The following is a 27,929-nucleotide window of genomic DNA, read 5'->3' as shown; positions in this document are numbered from 1 at the left end:
ACTTGCTTGTTGCTCTGTAAAAGACTGCATTGCGATACATAGTGAGGACTTGTCCTTGCAGTGGTGCCTATTTGATTGTAGGTAGTGATGCCATTGAGCTATGGAATAAGACACATCTAAAAAATCTAAATCAGTAAAAAAATCCATTGATTATAACATGAATTAGATCAAGACTTCAAATTCCACTTTGATATATACATTTCTTAAGCCATAATACTTGCTGTAGAAACTAAGGCTATCATGCATATTATCATCAATGATCATTACTAGAAGAACATGGCTATTTGCTATAGTTGAACTCTCTATTTTACACTCATCTATAATTACACAAAATATTTTATTTTGCTGTAATGTTTGTTTCAATAGAATATTGTTTTGATTTTTAAGTTACTGACAAATGTTCTATTTTGCTTTTTCTATTTGTATAATATTTCATAAGTGAATGATATAAGGAGAGAAATTTTAGCAGAATTTTAGCAGGCTATTTTTAAATTACGTGGGAGATTTTGAGGTTCTGACAAACCAAAACTATCAAATAACATGTTTTTTGGGGGAAGATAACCCAAAAAGATACTCTTCAAAAGAACCGTTTTGAAAATTCATGCTTCAGAGATCGTGAGTCAGAGCTTGGACAAATTTATGGACACCACTTATCTATACCATCATATTGACCAATCTCCTACTTCAGAGTCCTTGTTGTACTGTGAACTATACCATTGAGTTCAATGGGTGACCTTAGATTTCTTAGGGCAAAGCGCTAGAGCTTTCAAATGTCCATTTTTTTTTTCTTTTCTTTTGCACCTGCTAGGTACCACTAACTCTGATGGGATATTTTTTGGCATTCTTTTGGCAGTGGTGTCGAAGAGGACAGTGTGTCAAATATGGTGATCATGGACCCAAGCCTGTAAATGGTGAATGGTCTGCCTGGTCCGAGTGGTCACAGTGCACTCGGACTTGCGGAGGTGGGGTCACGTATCAAGAAAGACACTGCAACAATCCAAAGTAAGACATAGATATGAAAAAGGTATTATTTTTATGCTATTTATGTTATTAAAACGAAACAAATAGGGTCCATATCTGTAGGGAAATTATACATGTGAAATGCTTCTTAGACAATTCTTTCATGTCCATTTTGACCAGTCGGTATCTAAAGGACAGAAATATGGTCTGTCCACCAGAAGAAAGTAGTGGCTGTCTGAAGACTGCTAGAACACTGCAGCATATATACACTGACTTTTTGAATTTATTTTGTAACACTGCTGTTTATCAAACACCTGCTGCAGTAAAGAAATGCCACACAGACATATTCACACTTAATAATTTAACTGTAATTTAAAGGACTTCTGATGAGATCATACTGTCCAGAATAATAAACCAAAGACATTTAAAGTCAGTATCAAAATGATTTTAGATTTATGACTTTGTATGCCTGTCATATTCTTTGTATTCTTTTATGTTTCACAAGTCAGAATAAAGTTGCTGAACCATAGTATTTTATGCTAACTCATAAGACATTTCTGGCATGTTCCTCTAGTGAATGTTTTATCACTGTACATACTACTATTACTTCCAATACTATTTCATAGTAGAAGTAAAGTGTTATCAGATCAGAATCTTTTCTAAGTACTCAGTTCACTGCAACTTACTAGAAAAAAAAAAGATTTCACTGTTTTATTTCATACAAAACTTTAACAGGCATATACACATGTATTCTTCATTGCACACAATAAAAACAGCACTTAAACTGCAGTAATAAAGAATAGAGAAAATATGACACAGCTTATATGAGGCTGTAAAGAAGCCTCACACCTATTACACAGTGCTCCAGTAGTAATATCCATGCTTCATATACTATGTTATGAGAAAACTCAAGTTAGTTAAAATAGTCTTTATTATCCTCCATCAGTCAATCTTTGCAGATCCATAGGAGGGCATTCTCAACCGTTTCTGTTGTTTCTCTGTGTTTTTTGATAAACTAAATTACTTGGATAGTTTTATTTTTTAAAGTAGTTAGCATGAAAATAGAAGTTCTCAATTATGTGTCATAAATATATACATATTGGTTTTCTTACATTGGTCCCTGTTTTTCCTGCTAAATTTCCATGTATGCACCTTGTTCTTTGCATTGATTTGTGAGCCTTCTCTTGCTCTCCTTGCAAGACAGAAGAATGCCCATTAGTTGGAATGTTTCAGTTTGGCTTACTATAATAACTAATAATGATTTCAAATTATGTTAACACAAAAGCTCGTTAGCTTGAAATGTGTCTGTTTCTGTAGCATGTATTTAAAACTTGTACCCAGTGTGATCTATCTGTTCTAAGTTCAGTAAGACCTGATGTAAGACTTGATATAACCATGTAAGACTTGATACCAGAACTGGATTGTGTCTCTAAAAAAAATAAATTTTATTACATTAGTGATAATCCAGTTAGAGCAAGAAGAATATACTATAAATCTCTCTCAGAGTTAGAGTGATGAAATTACAGACTATAAACAAGCCATCTACACAACAATATACAACAGTGAATGGATATCCAGGTAACAGTATTTCACATCACAGCACTTTTATATAAAAGTGGAATCCTACCCATTTTCAATGTTAAACCACATGGAAAGAGTTATAACTTACTGACTGTTCATTGTTCACTTCTAAAATGACACATAAACAAAGAATAATGATTCTTTTCTTTCTGAACTTCTGAAATATATTTCAGATGTTTAGATATCTCAATATATATATGCATATTATTTCATATGTAAGATATTTATTTCAGTTTTCCTAACCCAGGTTTGTGTAGGAGCTAATGTTTTTGTTCCTAAACCTGACTGAAGATTTTGGATAGCAAAATTCTGAGAATGACAATAAATAATACATATTTCTATAAGAGATTATGACAGGGGCTATGGATCTCTGAAGAACTGAATAGACTTTCTTACAGGAAAAGTGGGGGAGACTTCTATTTTTTTTTTTATTTTTTTTTTTCTTCACCATTTTAATGGTGACACGCCTTATTTAAGAGCTTAGACCGGTGAGAAATACAGCTTCAGACTGCTGCTTATGAAATACTTATTATCTCTGTTAGCATGTGAAATTCCCCTCTTGAAAATGATATCTGAGCAATTCAATTCCCTTTCTTTTGACACTAATAAGATGGACATTGTGACCACACCCAAAAAGCTCTGGATATGGCTCCTGAATTACCACCTCAGTTATGTATGAATTCGTAATAACAGATGCTTATGGAGGTCATCTGTAGAACACAGGGTTATGAAGATTTGCTAAAATCATTATGTTTCTATAAATTGTCCCAGTGTAATTTCATGGATCTGGTTTTCATAAATCACAACATTTTACAATTGGGGTACTTTTCCAAGATAGAAATAGATTACATAATTTAATAGTTTAGCTGGGAAAGAGCCCGAAGAGCGCCCAAGAGATTTAAATTAATACCTGAGTTGTATCTGTGGGACTGCATCCTACCCACTTCACAATAGTGCATTGTTCAGTAGAAGCAGAAGTAGAATGGGGTTTTAGCATGTATATAAACAAAAGTCTAAATCAATAAAATGGCTTCAACATGTCTTTTTTAATCTTTTCTGTACAATAGCTGTAAAAGTGAGTACAGACAATGCAGATGTAAGCCAGTGTAAAATAATGCCATTGAAAGCATTAATAAAAAGGAAGATTGTGAAAGGCATTGTAGGTATTTTGAATTCATGCAGAAAACAATTGTCTAGCTTTGTGGTATTGTCATGATATGGTCATATTATGAAATGTCCTCACTTCAATTTAAATGATCACAAAACATGAAAAAATAGGAGTCCAGAAATTTCAGTCTCATTCCCTTTATAATGCATTAAATATTTTCCTTATTTTCCTTAATTATTATTATTATTTTTTTTTTTCAGGATTTTACACTCTGTGTTACATTCCAGTGAATAGCCATTTTAGTTTCTGTCATTGATCTTTAAGTGTATTCTATTAAGGGTACTGTAGACTTTATTTAAGCTACACTTGTAGCATTTTAATATTTAAGTCTTATATGAAGTTGGCAGCTTTGTACTTATACTCCTTTTACAATTCATTCTTTGGAGACTGTGCTGGCCTTTCTCAACTATTTTCTTCCTTCTCCAATTATCATCAGTAACGCCTCAGTTATAACAGCCTTTATTCCATTTATTCATGCAGGGATCTTTACCAGTACATGCCCAAGTTGGGCAGGTACACCTATGAAAGTTTATGCTGTATCCGCATTAGGAGCGCTATACTGCTACAAAAATATTGGAATACCCTTTTTTTCACTGTAAGCATGGTTATACTCAAAGAACTGTTAGCCTGAAGCCAAAAGCTGTTGGTATAAACATCAAAATAAAAGCATGACTTTATCAATGTCAATAATAGTACTTTTTTTTTTTTTTTTTCTGAAATTTGGTTTTGTAGTCTTACATCTAGTTTCCCATGAATTACTCAACTGACATCTGGTTGGTAAAAAATGAAGGTGGAGATATTTCCATCAATTCTCCGGCCAATGGCTTCAGTAATGGGAATGTACTGCAATATTAAAATACTGGAACAGAGTTGAGAAACAGAATGCCTCTTTCAGTGCTCCCTTAGTTTGGTGGAATTTTATACCATCCTTAAATACAAGCCTGTGGCTAGAAATCACGATCTAGCCATAAATAATTCTATTATATTGCTTATTTGGTGGCATTTACTTGGAAGGAGATTTCTTCTTTTCCTTCCACTAAAGCAGATTTGTTCACTGGGGCTGAAGGAGTTCAAAACTCATACATGTGCTGAAGCTGTAAAGAAAGTCTGTAGAGAATTGAGTTAGGACCCAACACTTGGCTGCCTACACTCCAGGCTCCCCCAGCTGCACAAATACTGACTTCACTGATAATTCACATCCTCCCTGCCCTTCAAAGACTGAATTGCCACCAGCTAGCATGGAAGACTGCTGCTGTACCCAGTGTCCGAGTAGTTAGTAGATGACCTCAAGAAAAGTCAATGGAAGTGTCCACATTTTCCACATTTCTCTGGTGTTTTAACCCAGTTTTAAATGGTGTAGCAGAGGGTTTACACCTCTTCCTTGGAGAAACTGTTTTGTATCTCAGAATTCTGGAAAAGACAGGTATTGTGTACATTCAAAGCTGATTTAAAACATGAGAACCAAGCCCCAGGTTAGTTAGTGGGTTAGATGTGTGGGAATTAAAATTTACAATACGGTATAGTGTAAAAATAAAACGTATGTGGATTTTCTCACCCATGTTGCACCAAGCTGTCTCTATATTATTCCCCAGACAAATCCATGTTAAAAGTTGCATGAGATACTTGAGACGGGGTATAGTTACAGCATTCTGTTTGAGGCTTTAAACAATTAAATCTGATCACGCTTGTTGCAACTGTATCTTTTGTATTAGCTATATAGTTGACTATAAATGATATATATTTAAATTTGACAGTATTTTACATTTAAACATATCTTTAATGATTATTATTAAATAACGTGACTAAAATAATATTTTTATTACCTGACATATTTTATTTTCTTATTTCTTATTTTATTATCTTGTCTTCCAAGTATGTATATTCCCCAATTTTTAAAATTCATAATATAAATGTATGCAGGTGCAGAATTCTTACTTTTTTTTTTTTTTTTTTTTTTATAATTTGTGGTAGAAAAAATAGTATAATATCACAAACAGTTCTTAGAGTTTGGGGTTTTGAAGACTTGGCTCAGTACTTGCAGATGTGCATCTGAGTGTTGTGGAACTGCAAAAATAACATCAGTGGGTTCTTAGGAGATCCATAAGGAATAAGGAAGTGAGTGAATACGTATCTCATCAGTTTGCAGGGTCTCTCAGTCACTTTAAAAAGAGCAATTCTTGCATTTTAAATCAGCTTACAGTCACAGACCAGTCCACAGACCAGTAAGTCTATGACTTACAGTCATAGACCAAATAATAATATATACATATATATATATATAATTCTGATGAGTTATGCAAAGCAAAGTAATAGAGTATGTTCTTTTCATTCTCTCCAAAATTAAGGGAAATACCCAAGTAAGGTTTGCTGAAGCAGATGTGACATATTTAAAGTTATCTATGGACATCAATGGTTTCCTATAGCAGGGCAGCTATGTCAAGTCCCACTTCCTTTGTTTAAAAGCACACTTTTTCAAAACGATTTACAAAATAAATGAACAACTGAATGTCATCATCCATTTTGTTTATGATTGATCAGGGCTATGTTATCCTTTATTAACTCTTATTGTGATGGGTAATTTTTTGCACATGTTCATTCCGGGTTACAACAGAGTAAAAATAACTATATTAACAAGACTGAAACCAGCCAATACAAAATAGCTATAAATTTTAATTAGTGAACACATGATTTGCCTCTAGATGTTTGCATCTTTGCTGAGTTTGCAATGATACAAGAAGATAATTTGTGGCAACTGCTTTGCTGGGTTTTAGCAACTATGAAAATTAATGGTTTGTATAAGAAATACTGATCTCCTGAGATAATACATTCTCTCATTTTCTCTGTTAATGTGCATGTAACATGTGCCAATCACATAAAAAGTAAGTGCTGCAATTTTTATTTTTTTTTTAGGCCGCAGTATGGTGGCAAATTCTGCCAAGGTTCCAGTCGTATTTATCAACTTTGTAATACTCAGCCATGTCCAGCAAATAGTTTGGACTTCCGTGCCCAGCAGTGTGCAGAATATAACAGCAAACCTTTCCGGGGATGGTTCTACAAATGGAAGCCATACACTAAAGTGGAAGGTAATTATGCCACAGCTCTGATGGACAAAGGCCATTGCAGGAAGCAAGCTACCAGCTGAAATTCATCCATATTCTTTAGGCAAATAACACCGTGATGTAAGCAAATAGAAACTGAGTTGGCTTATTTGAGATATGTTTTCTTTCCAGCATAGTTGAATCCGGCTCTTACATGATACCACCTGTATGAACATGCAGTGTTCATTTTGGTTGTGAATTTAAACTTTTGTCCTTAGCATGACTCCCTAGCTGTTGCTAGCCCTCTCTTTTATATTACATATGTTTTAGTATCAAAACAAAACAATAGAAAACAAAGAAATTCCATGGATTTTTCAGCATGGGAAATGTGAGCTTCTACAATAACGCTACCAGAATCTTCCTTCCTTTGGAATGTTCTCAGATTTCAAAATGTAACAATAAATCAACCTTCTGACTTTTCTACTGGTACAGTCCCTTAAGAATTAGAAAAACAAATAATGTACAGACATACGTTTTTTAAAGTTATTTTTTAAAGTTATTTTTTGAAGTTATCTTTTACTAAGAGATCTTTATAAAATTCAGGTCTCAATAGCTCTCTCGTCTTTTGTAGATCTAAAGTTTATTTTTAATTTATGCACCTTAGTTTTGTAAACAGTTTGCATTAATGTTCATTTTTATCAATTACAGCAAGTATTTGCTGCAGTTTGAAAGTACAGTTTATATATGCAATTGCTGCTACTTAAAGAAAAGTCACTGGATTATATCACATTGTAGCTGCTTTGTTTATGTACAAATTTGTACATAATTGTACAAATCTGTACAAATTTGTTTTCAATGTAATTAAGTATACACACACCCGTAACTTATTCATAGCCTGATTATAATTTCTTTAAAAGATTTTGCAGACATTTCAGTTGCTATTTGGAAATCTGTGTCCTAACAGCCATTGTGAATGGAGGAAAGTGGAAATACGGTTTCACAGCATGTAACAGTGGATGCTACATTATAGGGGGAATAATACCTCATTTAACAGAAATTAATGCAGCCTACATTGATTTTAAGACTGTGTTTAGTAAAAGAAATAAGAGCTTAAATTAGGGACAAAGGGCATACTTTTCAAAAGCAAGAAATTCCCAAGTGATGCTGAAATTGAAAATGCCTGTCTTCATTCTCTTTAACTGCTTTTCAAAATATCCCCCAAGATCTATATACTCCTGAAAGCATGATGTCGTTCTCAAAACTGCTACAGATGCCTTGCCTCTGTAGAACAAGTTGAGTGCTACATACTATTGAAAATCCAGCTGCTTATTTAAGAGTGAAAGGATACTATTTTGAATCCAATTCCACGTTCCTGAAAATTTTACATTGCTTTATTTGTTGCACTTAACATTTGTATTAAAACCGGATTTCAGCAACTGTGCCAAAATCCACAATAGCAACATTATATTTGTCTACATAGAATTTATCAGCCCTTTATAAGCACGATATACTATCTGTGTATAAGTAGAAATTTGATTGATAACGGTCTGGCATTTTTAAAGGAAAAGTGCTTTTGTTAGAGGAAAACCTCACCCTTGTCCTAGCTTCCATCTGAACACATCATTTGAGCAATCATACTTTTTTCACATTTTAATTAAACATTAAATAGCATTATTACAATAAATTTAAGACTATGTGGAGCTGCAATCACAGCCACAACAGCAAAGCTACTGAATGTGCCCGTTTTCACACTGGTGTTGAATTCTTAATTCTGTGAGTGTGTGGACCATAAATCCACACATTGTTTTAAAATGTATTTGGCTGTAATTTTGCCTATCTTGGGGTCCTAATAAGTCAATATACAATTAATCGTTGTAGCTGCCAAATGTCATGTAGGATGCAAGAAAGAGCAGGGTGCCTGGATTTTTTTTGTTGTTTGTTCATCTTTAAACTGTGCCACAGGTCTAATACTTCTCTGTCTTTTTGTTTGTTTGTTTGTTTTCCCCAGAGGAAGACAGATGTAAATTGTACTGTACAGCTGAAGACTTTGACTTTTTCTTTGCAATGTCCAGCAAAGTGAAGGATGGAACCTTGTGTTCGCCAAATAAATACGATGTTTGCATTGATGGAATTTGTGAAGTAAGATAATAACTAAGTTTCTTACAATCTTAATGTCTATTTTTTTTTTAAAGGGGGCAATTGACTCCTTTATAGGAAACACAGTTGTTACTTCAAATTCCCTTGTATCTGAGTCTTTTACTTCTGCCTCTTGGTTGCAGCAAGTAGGGTGTGATCATGGACTTGGTTCCAAAGCTGTACTGGATGCTTGTGGAGTTTGTAAAGGAGATAATTCAACATGCAAGTTCTTTAAAGGCCAATACTTGATCCAGCACAAAGCTAATGGTAAGGAAAGCTGTTCCACATGATCATCAACTCGTTGCTCTGCTGTATCCCCATGTAATATATATATATATGACTCCTTGCTCATTAGGGAGTGTCTAAAAGTCCAGATGTGAACTGAAAATCACAGTGAGAGTTAGAGAAGAGTTCACATTTCTGCTGTTTCTTGGTAACAAGAAAGCTATGAACATAACTCTTGGTTAGTTAATCTGTGGGCATTCCTCTTGTTTCTTAAGCCACTTTTTCCTTTTACATGTGAATTTCTTCTTTAAAAAGATTTTAAGATTCATGCATGTGTGTCAACAGTTCTGACTGGAAGGGGACAATAGAAGATATAAAAAGTGATACACAGCATAATGCCAAACGTGACAGCATTTCCACATCCATTTTCAAATTAAGTCAATAGGAAGCAGTCCAGTTGATTCAATGGATGATCCAGTCACTAGGACGTGGACTTTAGTGGACTGTCACAGGCTTATTGTGAAATCCTCTCACCCTACCTCAGTTTCTCAGGCATAAAATGGAGATAATAAATATTTCTTTACCCGCACAGGTATTTTGAGGATCCATTATTGATGATTGTAAGACATGTCAATACTACAGTGAGGTATGCCAGGAAATCATTTACGATATAGCAATACAGAAATACAATGCTAGGAGAATAAGCTAAACTGAATGCTCTGCAAAATGAGCTGTGTTCCATGTGTGTTGAAAGTTGTCAGTAGCATCTTATCTGACTGTAGAATGAAGTAGGTTTCTAAATGCTCAGAGTGCAATGAGTCACAGGAAGGAGATGCAGTGATATATAGGGCTTTGTGGGAGCTCTCTGCATCCCAGTGCATCTCACCTCAAAAAACTCTCCCATGATTGAAGTGGTACCTTCCAACTACTGCAGGAAACTACAGGGAAAACATGATAAAACAGTTACAGTGCAACTACCATTAGTCTGTTCTTCATTTTTCTAAGGTAAACTTGCTTTTTCTTGTCTTCAATCGCAAAGAAAAATTCCAGGAATTGAAATACCTCTGAGTTACTCTGATTACAGACTGCATATCAGGGAGTTAAAATCAGAACTGTTTTTTTTTTTTTTTTTTTTTTTTTTTTTTTTTTTTTTTTTTTTTTTGTGGAAATGGAGTAACTTTGGTGGATAAGAACAGCTATCTTCAATAACTTTCAAACTCAAAAAGGGTAAACCATCTCTATCCTTATGGCAATTGAAAAAATGTTGCTTACTTCTTTCATTTCAGACTACTATGCTGTGGTCACTATTCCAGCAGGAGCACGCAGTATACACCTCCATGAAATGCAAATCTCAACCAGCTATCTTGCAGTGCGCAACCTCAGTAAAAAGTATTATCTAACAGGAGACTGGACAATTGACTGGCCGGGAAAGTTCCCTTTTGCTGGAACAGTTTTTGATTATCAACGCTCTTTTAACCATCCAGAGAGTCTATATGCAGCAGGACCAACTAATGAGACGCTGGTCTTTGAAGTAAGTTTTCTTCTGTTTATTCTTCCCTTGATGTCTATTACAGAATTAGTAATGACAGCTTTAGCTCTGTGCTGTACCTCTCAGAGAGATTAAAGAGTAGCGTTGAGTCACGATAGGATTCAGACTTAATTGTGTAGTCATGCTAGATTGAAAGGCCTTTCACCAGTTCATCAAGGCTTGAGGTTTATTAAATGTCACAAATTCAGTGAAAAGAAAGGTGCGTAAAATACATCATATAGAATTATTTCTCAGTTACTGCACAATGGTAGTCGAGATTATAAGCACATCCCATAAGTGCTGTACAATAAAATTCAGAGATGTAAAAAATAAGTTTAACATTATGGATAGGCTTAAGGTAACAGCTTCAAATAACGCTTTAGAAAATGCAGGCACAAGTAGCCCTTTTTACATCTACTTTGGGACACAGGTGATCTAAGTACAATACCTTAGGCTCCTGTGTAATTTCTGTTGATTCCGTTTTATTGGTGATAGTGTCTAGAATAATTTCATATATGCTTATCTCCCAGTCAACTTTGTTCCACTTACTCTGTCTGCCAAATGTCCTGTGTTGAAACTATATTTAGAAGAAAGTAAATTTGGTGCTTCTATGGTTTGTTTCAGTGTTACATTTTTGAAACTGGTCTTTTTTCTAAGAAAAATCTCTTTATGCATTGGGTTGCTTTTCTTTTAAAGTGCATCAGAACATCTGAGGATCAATTCCTGGCTAAATCACCTAAGTCTTTACTCACTGTTAGCTATATCAGTTTGCCTCCTTTGTTAGAAAGCACCAGCAAAGCCATGGATTTTTTACTTGTCTGTTACATCTGTTTTGATGAACCCTTCCCTGTGAGAAGGAAGGAGGCATCCCCAGAAGGGATTCAATTCCTTCCCACATCTTCCCACAGTGCCCTGGTCAGCCTGCTATCAAACACATAGCTTTCTCCAGAGTGTACTGGGGGAATGGGGGCGCGAGGGCTGTACCCACTCTCGGAGGCAGCAGGCAGTGGTTCCTCTCCCCATCACGTAACACCGTAACTCGAAACAGCTCTCTGCCGAAATTTAGAAGGAGTGGTGAACCGAGAACACTGCATCCTGTTTCCATTACCCAGCTTTGTTCTGTTAAGCTTAGGAACACAGCAAATATAGACTGTGATATGAAATATATTCTTCAAGGAGTATTTAAACTTTCACAGCTATTCAGAAAAGATTTTTAATACTGAAGAGCCTTACCATTACTCATATTGAGTAATGTATTTAAACATATATTTAAGCACCATTGAAGCTTGTGAACCTTGAACACATGTTAAAGTACTTTAGGATGGACACGTTTTAGAATGGACAGTTTGACATAGGCTAAAGCTGTACATTTCAACAAATTGTTATCATAATTTGCAATGGCATTTCAAAATGTTTTTTCTCAAATGAAGTATTTTAATTTTGTGTGTGTAGGTTAATAAGAATATTTTAGTTGAAAGAAGAGTTTCGGCCTACAAGTCACATGCTTCCTTGTCTGCAAATCATTTCCAAAATAGCCTTACACCAAAGAAACAAGCACACTTATAAATACTACAAAATGCTAAGCTGAACTCTCAGGAATCTTATTTGTCATAATACAAAGTAAATTGAACTGTATTATTATAGAACTAAAGTATGAATAATAAATTGCCTGTAAGATGACTTGGCTGCATATCATGCAAATACTTCACAGAATAAAGATTAAAGAAAAAAATATTTCATTTTAATGCCAAATAACACTTCTATTTTCATCCTATCAAATTATGCTAAACAGTTTTATTAAGATTTAACATTTAACTTGAGGCTATTGCTCCTATGAGAGCTTATTTAAGCTTCCCTTCTATTTTTATTGAAATACCTACACCACTGGCTTTAGTAACTAGGGAATCTAACAACTGAAAATGTTAAAATTAACATATTCACCAATTATATATATCTATCAGCTGTAGTAAAGATTTCTTTTTTTTTTGGTCTCAGTAATTTTAGCAATGTTCAACAAGCTGAATTCTGGAAAAATGCAAAATACTGTGTTCAGAGATCTGCATTATTTATGCTTTATCAATAAATAAGCAGCAAAATGCCAATGAAAAACAAAGAATATACTTTTATGAGGAAACACACATTGCTGAATATCTATTTCCAACAGTAATGATGAAACAAATCCTATTTAACTCTAAACATACAAAATAAGGCTTTCTAGCAATTTTTAAAATCCGATTAAGTTGATTTTCACTAAGATGAGGCTTTCCAGGGAGCAGACCTCAACTTCTGTAATGTTTAGATATTCATTTAATTATTATTAATTATGTTGTATTCAACACCAATTTAATAATTATTTTCTGGATTAGATTTTTTTTTTCCAGAAGAATTCAGTGGGAGTCCTTGTAAAAATGGATACTACAGGGACTAAGAAACTGAATAAATTGCATGCATAAATACAGGAACTTTTATTATTCAGGTGGGCACAAAATACAAGTTTTTGTAGGTGTATTTATTGCTGTTCCACTATGATCTGAAAGATAGATTAGCACAGTTTGTGCTTGTTTAATTTTGTAGTCATAGTTTTGCAAGACATTTGTGTGGTGACCCAAACGATCCAGGTTTTCAACTGCATTTCTGGATGCAAGTCAACCTGCATGCATCCAGAAAGTTCAGGTTACGCACGTCTGAGCAGCATTCATAGGAGAGGATGGGACCAGTGCTCTCCAGGTATGGGTCCAGACAGGTCTGGCACGTCTGTGCTCAAGGCAATCACTTCCTGTGAAATGCAGTCATTCTCCAAAATATTTTCTTGAAACAGACATCTGAAGCATGTGTTAAGAAAGAAATGTGAAACCTAAATAAGAAAGAGTCTTAAAATTCCCTATTGCCTTGCATATCACAAGTAATAGTTCAGCCTCACAGTTCAACTAAATGTTTCATATTTTGCATTATTGTATAGCATGTTCCTGTGCATCCGTTTTTCTATCAGGTTTTTCAATAGCTAACTCGCGTCATTTAATCAGACTTTGCAGTCCTAAACACTATTCAAAGTGGATGAGAGACAAGAACCACAAAGTACATTTCTTTTTTGTCCTGGAATCTTACCAAAACAAAACAAAGCAAAAATGAACAACAAAAGCACATATATATATTCACATATATTACGTGTATATAATTATCGGAACCAGTCGTACCAAAGAAGACAAAGAGCAGTGAATCTGTAATTTAACTAGGTTGTGAGAGAAAAAAAATATAAACTTAATGGTCAAATATTTTCTGAGGGGGGGGGAGAATATTTTTAGAAGAACATGGTATTAAAAGTGTAGGACAAGTGTTTCCTGAGCACAACTAGTAGAAGATTTAAATGAAATTCCAGAGTTCATCAGAGCCTTTTCTGGATTGTCCAAGAAGTAAATCCACAGATGGAGGGAAGGCAAAGCAGTGTAAAGCAGTGCCCTTTAGAATTTGTATATCCTTCTGAAATTGTAGTTGGTATTATTGATACGTTAGTGATTGTGAGTTTGTAGAAACAAGTAAAAGCCTAAGTGAGAAATAGATGGGTACTGAAGGCAGTTCCCAAAATGTAAATTCAGGCTAGATGAAATAACAGACAAAGGTCAAAGTGGTAGAAACATGATAGTTAAATGATAATCTGGGATCAGAAATTAATACCAGGTTTTTCAATATGGTCTTGGTAGCATAATCGTCTCATCTTAAATGGAAACATACTGGATTTTTTTTAAGGTAGTTTAATATATTCAATTTATTTATTTATCTGTCATTTGGTCAAAGGTCATTTGGGCACCACTTCCATTTAAAGACCTCAACAGTGTTTTTCTGTTAACCTGAGGAGGAATGAACAGTAAATTCATCATTCATTCATCTAGCTTTGAAAATGAGGGCTGGCAGTGGCCACCACTAAATGCTGAAAGTACTTTCCATACAGGACTAGCAGAGCACCAGGGACGTTGGTGTCAGAGGGCTCTATTGATACAGATCTCATGTGAGGGTCACGTGTGACTTCCATTTGTTGAAATATTCACTCACCTTCCACTCACCTTCCACAACTAAGTAAAATTACAAGAAAGAGTCTGAAAGGGCAAGCAAAGCCTGCACTGTTAGGTTGGCATGAAAAATACTGCATGACCAGGGATCGATAAACTAACTTAAAAACAATAATTCAATAATTTGGTTTTCCCTTCTACCAATAAAGTGAGGAAGAACGGATTGATTTGAGAATTCAAATCTGATTTGAGAAAGCATTGTAAAGTTTTTCAGGATGAGATAGAATCAGTATCCCCACTGAAATTTACTTCAAACTTGGTGAAATATTGTATCAAGGAATTGTGAAATCTTGGTAAAAAAAAAACATAGTTTACTTTGACAACGGTAAGCAACAGATGGAAAGGATGCTTTATAAAGAGGCAAATGTTCATGGGAAGAGAAGGTGAATGGAGCTTCAAAGCAGGAAAATGTCTAATTAAAGCCAGTAAATCACTTCCTCTTTGCCAATAGGAAAAAAAAAAAAAAAAAAAAAAGAGAGAGAGAAAGGAGGCCAGGTGGAATGACTTTACTGATGATCTAGCTGCCACTGGGAGAAAGCCAAGTTGCAGTTATAAAGCATTACATTTATTATTAGCTACTAGATGATAAATTTGTACTGATTTCCCCTAAAGAGAAAGTAAGTTAAAGAGAGCTAAGATGTGCTTATAAGATACAGATGTTGATTCAATACAAACAGATAAAAGGCTTTTCCTTTAGTGAAGAGAGACTAGCTGGACAGTATCCCTGAAGGTTGTACATTTAGCATGTGAACAGTAAAAAAATGGAGACACAATAACAACAGAAGATAAATTTGAAACAGCTGAAGTAGAAATGAGATCATACAGGACCTTTCAAGGTTACTGTTTTTTTATGATTTTTTTTTTTTTCCTTTTAATGACCTTAGTGGACTTTCTTGAAAAACAATAGTTTGTCATAAGCTTTTAGTTAAGATTTTGTCTAAAGTGACTAGAATACTGAAGGGATAAAAACCCTTTTGTTTTAAGGTTCGGCTTAAGTAACCAATGTAGATGCAATTCTTCCTTTGCTGGTGCTTTTCTCTACAGGTGTTCTCCCACTTTCCATGGAAGCTCCTGCTGTTGGCCACTGGCAAGGCATGTCAAAGCCCCAGCAGCTGCCCATTCAAGCCAGTGGTCCTGTTTTTAAACAGGAACAGTTTTCCACCAGCATATGCTCCATGCTTAAATTTACACTACTGAAAGCAGAGTGAATTCATGAAAGTCAGTGAAATTAATCTTTATTGATCAGAGAAATCAGAATCTGGCTTAGCACATTGAATGATAAAATATGTATTAAATGGCATGTAGATTCATAGTGGATATAAACTGCAGATCTCACAAGCATCTTTCTGAAAACCAAATCAAAAAAGTCAGACACTAGGCTTTAACACAGCCAAACTTCTTAGTTCACCCTTATTGGTGTAACTGATGGCTCACTGGAGATAGCTCAAATCCTTCACATCTACCTAAAGAAATTATCAAAGACTTAAAAAACATGGGAGTGACCCAGGAAATGTAGATGCAATTTGAAGGTGCAAACCAAAGCTACCATGTGTGCTGGAGTTCAAAGTCTGGGCTCATGCCCATTTTTTAAATGATCCCCATGCAGAATGAGTAAAGATGAAAATACATAAAGCACATATGGATAAACAGTAGCTATTCCTTTATCTGGCTTTTTATTTAAGCTCACCTCAATTCTCTAAGTGGTATAACTGTATTACTCCTTCAAAGATATGGATTCATTTTATAGCTTGTTAACCTGCCAGACACTTGTATACTTTCCTGTATAGAAGGAATATTATGGGAGAAAGAGGAGTTTGTCTTGTCTAAATTAATCTATTTTAATTCAGTGTATTGCAATTGACTTCACATACACATCTTACAATAAAAGATACCTTAAAAGCACAATAACTCAATCATAAAAAAGACATTGAGAGGCTCTTTAAAGTGTTGACCTTCAAAATGGAGTATTGTATTGGAGACTTAGGATAAGCATGGGAAAAAAAAGAACCTCAAACAAAGGAGCAGATGCACAGCTAGTTTAGAAAATTTATTGGCTTAGCTTTGAAATCAAAATTAGCAGCAAAAGGAAAAGGTTCTTTACTCAGGAGAATTCAATTTATCCATTGTTTTAACATTTTATGCCCTAAGCAAAAGCCACAGTTCTTTTTCTTCAGAGTAGATCTGGCAGATTCCAGCCACAGAGTCTGTGGTTTTCAAACTCAAGAAGCTGTAAATTTTATAACTCTGCGCCCTGCGGTCAGAGCTGCTGAGTGTTGTGTCTGAAGTCAGGTGGTTGGTGTGTTAAAGGTAGACATTAAACAGTTCTACTGAGGAACTGGAAATGTTTAAGGAGGTTGTTTGCCAGCTGCAAATTTGGGAGCAAATGCCAGTTGGCTGAAAAGATGCTGGAACGCATCCAGTTAAGTAGACTTGCACTGGAGGTCTTTCCAAATTTGTAGGTCTGATAACTTGGCTGTATACACAGACTTCAGTTATTGGGTTGTTAAGGAAGGGCTTTATAATGAATGTTTGAAAATACGAAAGAAAATTTTTTATATGCTCATTACTTTGGCAAAATTGTAACTTTGCAATAGCATTGCATTCCTGATGAAGACTTGGTTGAATGTTATACATTGTATAACATTTTTCAGCTGAGTGCCAGGGACTTTAAATTATATTACTTTATGTCCTATAATATTTTGTCCCCAGTACTTTTCCAGAGTTTGATTTCCCCCTTTTTCTTTGTAGCTGGGATGATACAAGGATGTAGGAGACCTGAATGTAATGCAGCTCCTGCTTTGTAAACATTCCCTCTTGTGGTTTAAAAGTGGGAAGGGACTCCAGCTTTGGCTGTTGGTTGGGAGGAGAGGAAGTTACAGACTTCAGCTCTTTGTTACAATTGGATCTACTTTCCAATGCACAAGGGGGTGTAGCCCAATGGCTTAAAATGTGTATAGAGCAGGCTGCATGATGTGCAGGATTTATCCCACAGGCACTCACTCAGCTGGAGGCTGCAAGGTTCTGACATCATCGCGTGGTCCTCTGAAGTGACGGACACTAACACGTCTTGTTCTAACTCGTCAGACATCATTTGTTCTCTTTCCATTTGCTGTGTTGAAGCACCAGGAGAATGTTGCTCCACAGGAGTAAAACTGGTTGCAACAAAAATGTTATTGGTCTCATCCTCCCTCTTTTGTGTTCTGAATTTGTTTCTCAGGACGCATTTGTTTTGTTTCTTACCTCTACTGCCACCAAGTAAAGAGCAGTTTCACAGTCAATTCCTTCAAGATATTTGTATTAGGTAAGTTTTAAGCTTCATGGTTATTTTGGCCACTGACATAGCACAGCTTTGTGACAGTTTAAGAATCAAATGAGGCAAGGGCTCAACCTTACATGAGGTCTTGAGGCATGGATAAAACATCCTCTGCTTTTGACACACAACTTACTAAAGGGCCAGGTAGAATTTCAGCCCATGCTCTTGAAAGAACATAGAGCACCTAGGGAAATGAGAGAAAGAGCATCCTAATGGGTTTGGGAAAGAGGAAAGAGACTTTGCCTGTTTGTTATTAGGCAGGTCTTTTCTATCACAAGAATAAAATGAAGCTACTGTCTGAAATTGCTTCTCAGGATTTGAACAGGCCCAGTAAATGCTCTGTTAATGAAGAGTGACTTTATGCCCCCATTACTGTGAATGAAGTTCTGTGAGGAAGAGTGGCCCCAGCCCTTCCTTCATTAGCAGTGAAAGCAGAGGAGCTATACTAACACTTGATTTTGTGGTCTTGTTCTTTGACATACTGACCTTCCACAGTTGCTAAAGAGCAATAGGAAGACACTAAAATATATATTTCCAGAACCTGTGGAACCTGCCAACATGTTTTTTTCTAGAAATTTTGTCATCCATGGGCTTGAAAGTCGATATTCAAAGTGACGGTGGAATAGCTGCTGTAACAGAGTTGGACTTTTTGCCATCAGCACTTGTACAGCTTTCTAAAAATCAAAACCGATATGGAGGAGACATTTTCCTTCAAGGGGCTGCTAAATCTTATAAAACAGTCACAATGGACATTGATGAATAGCCAAGGAAAAAAAGAAAGTCATGAAAAAAAGTTACATTAATACGGTTTGAATAGGGCATAGCAAATAGGGCACAAAACCACACAGTAAAGAATGAGCATGAAGTAAAATACAGAAACTTTGTCATATGCTCACTAGTGAGCACTGAATGTTGTAGAGGCTTTCTGGAATGATGGTATGTGACCAAGAGATCCAGAGTGCATTTGTGCAGGGCAGCATGAAGTTGCACAGCAGTCTCAGTTCTAACGTTTCCTAGTTTAGAGTGTTTGAGTTTAATCCTGTTCTTGTAAAATAGAGATATGTACAGATAGGACTTAACCTTAAAACAGCTGTAGAAATATTATTTCTGTTGAGAATAATCAATAAAAATAGGGAGGTCAGTAATGACTGACTCTCAGATCTATTTATTCCATGGTCTCTCAGGTACTCTAAGGTGCTCATGAATTAAACTTGGATGGTGTGAGATGAAAAATTTCACTTGAAATACTTCAGTTTTCCTGTGCTTGGAGAGTTTTCTGATCTGGACGTTTCAGTGAGAATGCACCAATTCGCCTATTCTTTTGCATGTATTTTGCCATTTATAGTTCACAGTCCTGTTTTCACAGTTGGGATCCTTATCAATGTTCACTGACTGAAACACAATATTTGGTTATTAAGAATGGAAAATAAAATATCAATTTTTCCACTCTTCTAGAAAAGTAAACAGTTTATAGTCCAGATCCTTCATGTGTTCAACATTACCGAGCTGGAGTTCATGTAAATTTGCCTAAATTTTCACTGTCATAAATTCTCTTTTCCAATATGTAAATTTTCAGAGCATTTTTAAAACTCTTGGTTCCATTTTAAGATGTTGTTATATTTCTTGGTCTTAAAAGATAATAGATTAAATTTGTTTATATTTTTGAATCCTGTCTATATAGAGATCATTTCTACCTGCATGGGTGTGCTTAAGCACTCAGGTTAAACATCACACAAACTTAACTGACAGTGTCTTCCTTATTTCATTAATAGTTTGAATAGTAATCATTAATGTAAAGTGGAATCATACTTGAATTGCTAGTGCTTATCAAAAAGCATATTTACGAACTGAGGTAAACCGTACCTGATCGTTACATTGCTATGACCAGATCCATACTGGTGAATAACTGAAACTTGGTAGAGCTCTGTAACGGTAAACTCTTGCACTTTTTCTATTAAGTATGAATATAAATGCACTTTTTCTATTAAGTATGAATATAAATGCACTTTACTGCCAAAAGTAGCTTCTAAAATAAATTGTTGAGTACAGTTTTCTTCCCAAGTTTAGGTATGTGTCGGATTTTCGTGCATCTTGTATTGATTTTAATTCAGACTGAAATTAATACAGTGAGTTTGAGGAAGCTATCTCCATGAAAGCTACAATATAATTCATTACTAAAATATCGCACCTCCAAGAGGTAGATTGCCTGAGTTAAGTGACAAGGATTGTTATTGTAGCCAGTAACTACAAAGTCTACAATTTTTCTAAAACATTATGGTAAAATCAAGAATAAAAGATTTTTCCAATCCCTTTTTTCCTCTGTAGACAAGACATCCAGGGACAGGTCCTCTGCTGCATTGAAGCTTTTCAGTTTCAATCATCTTAAAAAAAAGAAAAAGAAAAAAAAAACACAGCTGAGGGTCTGCCAAATGAAACTTATCACCAGTCAGCACAGAAAAACATTTTTTACAAGGAAAAAAATAATTTTATACACTCAGGCTCAAGAAGTGAGGAAGCCATCTCTAACCATCTCTATTCCCAGTCTCCACACTGCTATACTGCTGCTTTGCTCAAGCTTCTTGCAGTAAAGCATTTGAGTCCTGCTTAATCAGTGAGCAAATGCTTCTTCATTCATAGAATCAAAAAATCATGGACTGGTTTGGGTTGGAAGGGCCCTTAAAGATCATCTAATTCCACCCCCTCCTCCCCCCACCGCCATGGGTAGGGACAATTTCCAGTAGAGCAGGTTTCTCAAAGCCCCATCCAGCCTGGCCTTGAATTTGTAGAAGGCATTGTGGAAGAATCAGTTATCCTAGTGTTTGCTGGCTAGAAGGTAGGAAATATCTCCCATCCCTAAATCCTTAATCCTGTCGCTTCACTGGCACAAGCAAACTCCAGCACCTGCCCATGAGCCCCCCGTGAAGGCAGGGATCCACCTGTTAGGAGTCCATCTCAGGAGAGGAGCATGGAGTGCTGGGGCATGGCCAGTGACATATGCTGTATTGCCAAAAGTCTCCAGACAATATTTCATGTCTACTGAAGGTATTTCTGCTTCATCAGTCCAGTCAAATGCCTTCTGATTTAAAGGAGCATTGTGCTGGCATTTCTGCACTCTGCACTGTCCTGCAGGTGCTGGGCCAAGTAAACACTTCGCTGTTTAGGAATTACTTGGATGAATTTTAGCTTAACAAAGAATGAGGTCTCCAGCAATTTCTTTCACAAACTCTGTGTGTGTAAATATGTTATGTGTGTATCATGTTTAGTTCATCTGCCTTCCAAATGACAGAATCCCTTTTTTTTTTTAACGCCTCTCTACTTTTTTTTTTTTTTTTTCCAAAAAAAACCAAAATACCCCTCTCTAGATCCTGTTACAAGGCAAAAATCCTGGGATTGCTTGGGAATATACATTTTCCAAAATCAACACTGAGAACAAGACATCTGTCAAAAAGCACAGCCACTCCTGGGTGACGGTGCAGTCAGAGTGCTCAGCTACTTGTGGTGGGGGTAGGTAACTTTCTAATTTCCAATTCTCTTCTTCTTCATTTTTAAGGCATCTCAAACATTTCAGCTGCCTTTAATTTTGAAAATTGTTTATAAATACAGACAATGTTACACTGAACACCTGGTTCTTTTTTTTTATCTGACAACTTATAACATAAATGAAGTACCATCACACTTCCTTTGTAGTAGAAAAAGAAATCCTGGCAGTCTCAATTCATGTCACTTACGGTGAGGACAATCTGTAGGCATATAATATCTTGCTCTTAAAGTAACATGGAAATTAAGTACGTGCTTTGATGTGGTTGTAATTTGGGAACATGGAAAGATAACAAATAATTAGTACAATTTATCTATCTGTAGAGAGTAACTGAAGACTAAAATATTATTAAGACCTTTACTGACAGTTGCACCCTGGTCTCACTGTTTAATTACAAATATTTGAGTTCGGCCAGCTTAAATTCTGAAATTATACATAAGATAAAGATTTTTTATTAACATATTCTTCTAGGTATTTGCTTTGCTCAGAACATGTATATTTTAAAACCCTGGATGCTCTGTCAGTGAAAGTAGGATGTAGTGAAAGCAGGAAACTGACACATGGGAAATCCTGGAAAAAGAATTGAGAACAAAAATTTATTGGCCTTTAAATAGCAACTGGGTCATATAAACAAGATTATATGATGCAGCTGTCCTTAACAACAAGAACTGGACTAGATGACTATGGAAAAGCCATGTAATGCTCCTGTATTGGCAAAAAATTGCAGGTGAAATTCAGAAATATCTTGTTAGAGTGTTAGACTTCACAGTGTATCAGTACACTGTTCAAGGCCCCCCAGGAGTACTGTAGACAAAATACAGCTACTTTATTTATCTTGCTTCCCTTTAAAACAAATGAAAGTTTATTTTAAGCAGCATGGATATAGACAATGGAAGTAACCGTGTTTGGCTTGCTGTGCCCAATGAACCATGTGTGAGGTGAACGATACATCCCAATTAAAGGATGTATCTATAAAATCATTTAATCACTTAAGACATTTGTCGCCTTCCCTGTAGTCTGACCTGATGTAGAAAATAGATACAAACTAGGTACAGGAGCTTGCAGAACTCTGAAGTCTGTAAAAATACTGAAAAAACTGCAAAATGTTTTGTTGCCATTTGCAAGCACATGAGGAGAGCTCTAAGCAAGTGCTGCTGGTTTCTGCAGGGAATTAGGATTTGAAGCATTACTAATTTTTGCTGGAGGAAGATTCTACAAATATGCCATTTATAACTAAAACATTTCATCTGACTTCAATAGTAGCTGTATTGCAGAGAAGGAAATTAGTGTTAAAAACTTGTTTCCAAATGAAATCCTATTTTACTTAGTTCACGTCAGTGGAATTGTACCAAGGATGAGCTTGGACTTGTTTAGATAAAATTATTTTCTACTACTTTTTCTCTTATATTTTGAGTAAACATTTATTTTACTACGTATTTTTTTTTCTAATACTTCCATAGGACACATTACAACAAAAGCAATTTGTTTAGAAGATCATCGTACACGAGTTAATTCCTCCTTTTGTGGTGCAAGGACGAAGCCTTTAACTGAAACAAAACTATGCAATACTAATCCCTGCCCAGCATAGTAAGTTCTCTTTATTTTTCTACCTTTTGTTGTGCCTTATGACTGAGTTAGCCAGCAAGGAAGTCCTGATAGGCACACAGAATTGTATAGCCTGCTAGATGAACCTCTTTTTATTCTGTAATTTAAAACAGTAATTGTTTAAAAATGTTAGTTGTGTAGGCTTCTGCCCAATGATAATAATAGAGGCAGTATTTCTAATGTTGCTAAGCAAGACCTCCTGAGGATTGCTTGCAGCTCTGTCACCATGCTGGGGTTAGCTATGTGACACTGAGTAAATCTAAATTACTTAGGGGCCCATTCTGCCACCTTTACTCACCTTGAATCAATAAGACCATTTCCTGAGTAAAGTGCTACTCCCCATGTGGAGACTTGGCCCTCTGACTCAGATTCCACATATTAGATTAGGCTAAAAGAATCTTGTGAAGTGTAATTAGTGATTTTTGGTCAAAATGCTCCATAGAGTATTATACCAATAAGAGGACTATCTAAGCCAAATAAATTGTCAGCAATGCTCCTGGTGCCCGCAAAAATAAATATGAAGACATTTCCTTTGTTAACAATCTTATTTTCTAAAAGACACAAGAAAGGGAGATGCAAAGGAAGACAATGACATATAGATAAGCCTTTAGAATCCAGCTGGTATAAATCAATAGAGTGCCTTTAAAAACAAAGGAGTTACACTGATTTATAGTAGCTGTGGTAGGGGTCCTTGGACCCTTGGAAAAAAAAAAAAAAAAAGTTGCATGTTCATATAATTAAGCACAGTATCATGTGGCTTAGAATATACATGGGTAGATTTAAGGATGCATTGAGCGTCTTTCTTCTACTGTTTTTTCTATATTTGGACTCCTCACTTTGCGACCTTAGCATTATTTTAATTTTATATTAAAGATGAGAAAAGGTGTATTGTATTGGACAAGTCATCCATGACTTCCAGAACAGGGGTTTTTCTAAAGTGGTATGTTGAAAAAATTAAGTGTTGCAGAAGAAAATTAAGAGAAGTAAAAAAGCAGTTCAAGTGCACAAGCAGTAGAAGGCAGAAGAAATGGAGGAAAGTTCTAGTCCTGATGTCATCTGGTGGTTTTACTCTCTAGTGATAAAAGCAATGGGTGGTAAAAGCAATTAGCTAAGCCCACTCCCACACTTCATAAAAATAACACATTTAATGAAGTTTAATAGGCTTTCCCTATCTTCCCCAGTGTAGAAGAGGACGATGGGGCAAAGCAGAAAGATATACATGCTCTGCAGTGGCTTTGTTTTTGCTTAAAAATCCGTAGTTTGCAATGTGTTTAACATTCTAAAAAATAGTCCAATAATAGTTTGGAATTTCCTGCAAAATTTAAAGATTACAGCAGAGAACACAAAATCCAAATAGCAAATTATATACTATGACCACAAAAGGATAGAGATAAGATTTAAATAATGGCAGCATGTCACATCAGAGCCCCATGTTCCTGTTTCAGCAGTTTCTTTAGATTGCTTTTAGCCACATGATTTTCTGAATACTAATTTTAAGTAATCTTTGTAGCCAAACACAATCTGTTTCTATATGACTTATCTTCTGCCAGAAGTATTTTTATCCAATGAACACAGTATCGTGTAGACAGAAATGCAATGTCTGTGATGTTCCCAGGAGTCTTTTTACACTGCTTATGCTTACCTTCATTTTGATGTGGTATTGTTGTGCTATAAAGCCTCAGCAAAATGATCTTCATTTCTATTTTCTCCCTCTGGACCACACAGAAAATTTCTATTAAACAGAGATCCCAACGTATTTTGAAGATCCACTGATATAATTATCACTGAAAATGCTGAATATCTTTTTGACATGCAGTGCAATATTTTCATGCTAAACTTGCTCTGATAGTCTTGGATTTACTACAGTGCAATTAATGACTTTATGCCTAAAAAGAAAAACCGTAAAAGCCTCAAGCCCTCAAAAACTACGCCGTTCGAGAAGAACAGTTCAACTCACTAATTAATTATTTTTAAAATCCTGAGGATATATTAATGTATGGAGGATCTACGTGTAGGACCATGTCTTAAGTTAACAGATTGCCATTCAACTGAGTGAAACTATGCCAGATCATCTTTGCTGAGGAATCCATCTAGAAAGTTATGACATGTAATTCTACCCATAAAACTGAGACTGTCAACATAAAAAAATATATATTTATATTAATAAATACAGTGGAGGAGACAAGGAATGCTTAATAGCCAGCAAATAGAGAATAAACAAATATGGTAGGTCTAACAGGCAAGGAAAGGTGCTGAAAAATAGATGAGATACAAGTGTGTCTGTTTTGTGACTTGAAAGAGAAGACTCCAGCCTTTTAAAGGTCAGTGAGGAATACTTACTGCATAAGAACAAAGACTTAGTGGTCTGAGGGAGAATAAAACTACCACCCTAACAGTAAGAACACAGGTATCAGAACTGCACACTGTTGTTGGGTTTCAGAGCTGCCAAATCTGCTCATAATTAGTTAGTTATTTGAGCTAATGAAAGATACTCTTGGATCACAGCCCAGATAATCCTGGAAAATGGCAGTTTACTAGAGGACATTAAAGCAAGTTTATTGCCCTCTCCTCAGTGAAGAAGGGAACTTTCTGAACACTTATGGTGAATAAACTCTTAAAATGATTGGTTTTGATTGCTCTGCCAATCATAGTTGTCAGAAACATCAAGGAAAACTAATTAAAAGCTGTAGAATGGATTAAAACTCTATCTTCTATCCAGATGTTCATATTGCAAAGGTCTAAACATTCATATATCAGGCAAAAAGGAAATTTCTGATGTGTGCTGGAAATACATAACTACTGACTTTTCATATTAATATTTTTTTGCCCTTAAATTAGGTCTTTTTATATTTCCCACTCCTTTTGGCAGTGACTGAAGTTCCTAGATTGAGCATTGGGATTTCTTCTGTTCCCAAAGGAATTTTACCAGAATAGTCCTTTTATACATTTTTTTACCAATTAAAATTAGTTTTGTTCACAGGCAGATGTGAACAGACAGGCAAATGAGATGCTGGACATCTTTCACACAGTAAGAAAACAAAACAAAACAAAACAAAACTTTCCTGTCATTAAAATTCTATATAAGCAGCAATTCTAGTCATTACAGGGCTAATGCTGTGAGAAACGATGGAAGTAAGGATAGGAGAAGCAGCTGGAGTTGAGACAAATAGCCCTTTTCTATGACGTCAATTATTAACAATCTGTAAAACTGTTGTTTTAGAATACTTAGTTTAAATTCAGTGTTGGGTATTTGAATGAGTTCTCAACTTGAGCAATCATTTAAACATTCTTAATTTCCTTTTCTTTTCTTCACCCCTGTTTTCCCATTGAGTTCTTGGTTGTGGTCTCACATCATAAGCCTTAGGGGACAGGCACATTGTGTGTTTGCAAAGTGATACAGAAGAGCTGGGGATCCACCCAGTGCTTGTATAACAGAAACACTGAGCAGCTATTGACATTTCAGAACTGAACTTAGCCTAAGTGACTGGCAGTGACTATTCAGGGTTTGTGTAATTTTAGTGACAGCATGCATAACTGAAGCTTGCCTGTGACTGCAGCATAGATTTGCCCAACGGATTTTGCTGGTTGAATTCCTACTGTTTTATTTAGATTCCACATCATCTGCCTGCCAAATTTATTAGTTTGAGGATAATTAAATCCTCCAAACACTAATGACAGGACTGCTGATTTTAGCAAGTATGTTCTTTTTTTGTAAACAGAGGCAAGCTAAGGTTTGCCATTGATACCGCTGGACAGCACCATGCCAACATTTGTCACCCTAAGTAAGTGTATCTATGCACATGTGCGTTGGAAGGTACCTGCCCAGCTAAACTGGCCCTGCTCTTCCCCTGCCATGCCAGCTTTTTCCTTGTGTAAGCTTAGGTGGATCTTCCTCCTCTCTCCGTCTTGTGACAGATACTGAAACAAGGGAAAAATGTAACAGCAAAGGGCAAAACTTTCCAGTGATACAATCTTCTCTATTTACAGACCTGGCTATCCATCTGACTTTTCTTTTGGCCTCTGGTCTGTTAGTCTATTTGGAGGTCTCTTCAGCAGCTAAAGTGACAAAAGTGATCATCCTTTCATTTCTGTAGAGAAGATTTTTCTTTTCCTTTTTTAGAGAGAGTTTTTTGGTTAAGACATTGACGTGGTTAAACAGGAATGGTGATTTGTTAGCCAGATCCCTAGATTTTCTAGATACTCCACCAGCCTCAATGGCAATGTTTCCCACAGTTCCTGTGGAACTCCAAATTCTAGGTCGGATTCATAGGCAAGTTCATTCTGGTAGATGAGAACTGTAAATAAGTAATACTAGTTTTTCTAGTTGTATGACTTATATTTCATCCCTATCAAAATGTTCTCTGCTTTGAAGATAGATTAAGTAACTAAGGCTTTTTGATTGCTTGAAAAGATATCAATACATCAGTAGAGGAGACTAAGCTGAATCCCTGAGTGATTCACCTTTGATAGATGGCTCAAATGCGCTGATTTATAAAGCTAATCAGCCTCCTGTGTTTCTAATATGTATTTTCTCCACTAAGCTGGTCACCAGGCGAATGGGGTGCATGCAGCAAGTCTTGTGGAGGTGGGCAACAAAGTCGTCTCATTCAGTGTGTCCAGAAAAAGGCTTTCCAGAGAGAAGAGGTAGTGGCCCACGCCCTGTGTCCTGTCAGCACCCCTGCCCAAGTGCAGACGTGCAACAGTCAAGACTGTCCACCTGAATGGAGCCCTGGACTGTGGTCTCAGGTAACTTGAAAAACTTCTATTTTCTTT

The 27,929-nt window shown here is 35.8% G+C and overlaps 1 protein-coding gene and 1 long non-coding RNA gene across 7 annotated transcripts in view; one reads left to right on the top strand and one right to left on the bottom strand.

The window, feature by feature from the left end:
* The window catches only part of ADAMTS18 (ADAM metallopeptidase with thrombospondin type 1 motif 18), an 80,796-nt gene that overhangs the window by 42,572 nt on the left and 10,295 nt on the right, over nt 1–27,929 (top strand). For 4 of the 5 annotated variants that reach the window (XM_035336855.1, XM_035336853.1, XM_035336856.1 and 1 more), the window contains 8 exons: nt 809–1,002; nt 6,620–6,792; nt 8,756–8,886; nt 9,027–9,150; nt 10,395–10,639; nt 21,376–21,517; nt 23,012–23,138; nt 27,698–27,902. In XM_035336855.1, coding sequence (XP_035192746.1) covers nt 809–1,002; nt 6,620–6,792; nt 8,756–8,886; nt 9,027–9,150; nt 10,395–10,639; nt 21,376–21,517; nt 23,012–23,138; nt 27,698–27,902 — 1,341 coding nt within the window. The remainder of the gene's footprint in view (nt 1–808; nt 1,003–6,619; nt 6,793–8,755; nt 8,887–9,026; nt 9,151–10,394; nt 10,640–21,375; nt 21,518–23,011; nt 23,139–27,697; nt 27,903–27,929) is intronic. The other variant, XM_035336854.1, reaches the window with a different exon arrangement.
* LOC118172756 overlaps nt 26–27,929 on the bottom strand; it is a 132,934-nt gene continuing 105,030 nt past the window's right edge. For both annotated transcript variants that reach the window (XR_004753850.1, XR_004753849.1), the window contains one exon: nt 26–125. This is a non-coding gene — a long non-coding RNA (uncharacterized LOC118172756). The remainder of the gene's footprint in view (nt 126–27,929) is intronic.

This window comes from Oxyura jamaicensis, chromosome 11, assembly GCF_011077185.1.
Source record: "Oxyura jamaicensis isolate SHBP4307 breed ruddy duck chromosome 11, BPBGC_Ojam_1.0, whole genome shotgun sequence".
Lineage (NCBI taxonomy): Eukaryota > Metazoa > Chordata > Aves > Anseriformes > Anatidae > Oxyura > Oxyura jamaicensis.
Note: the sequence above shows the minus strand (reverse complement) of the source record. Positions and strands in the feature narration are given on the sequence as shown.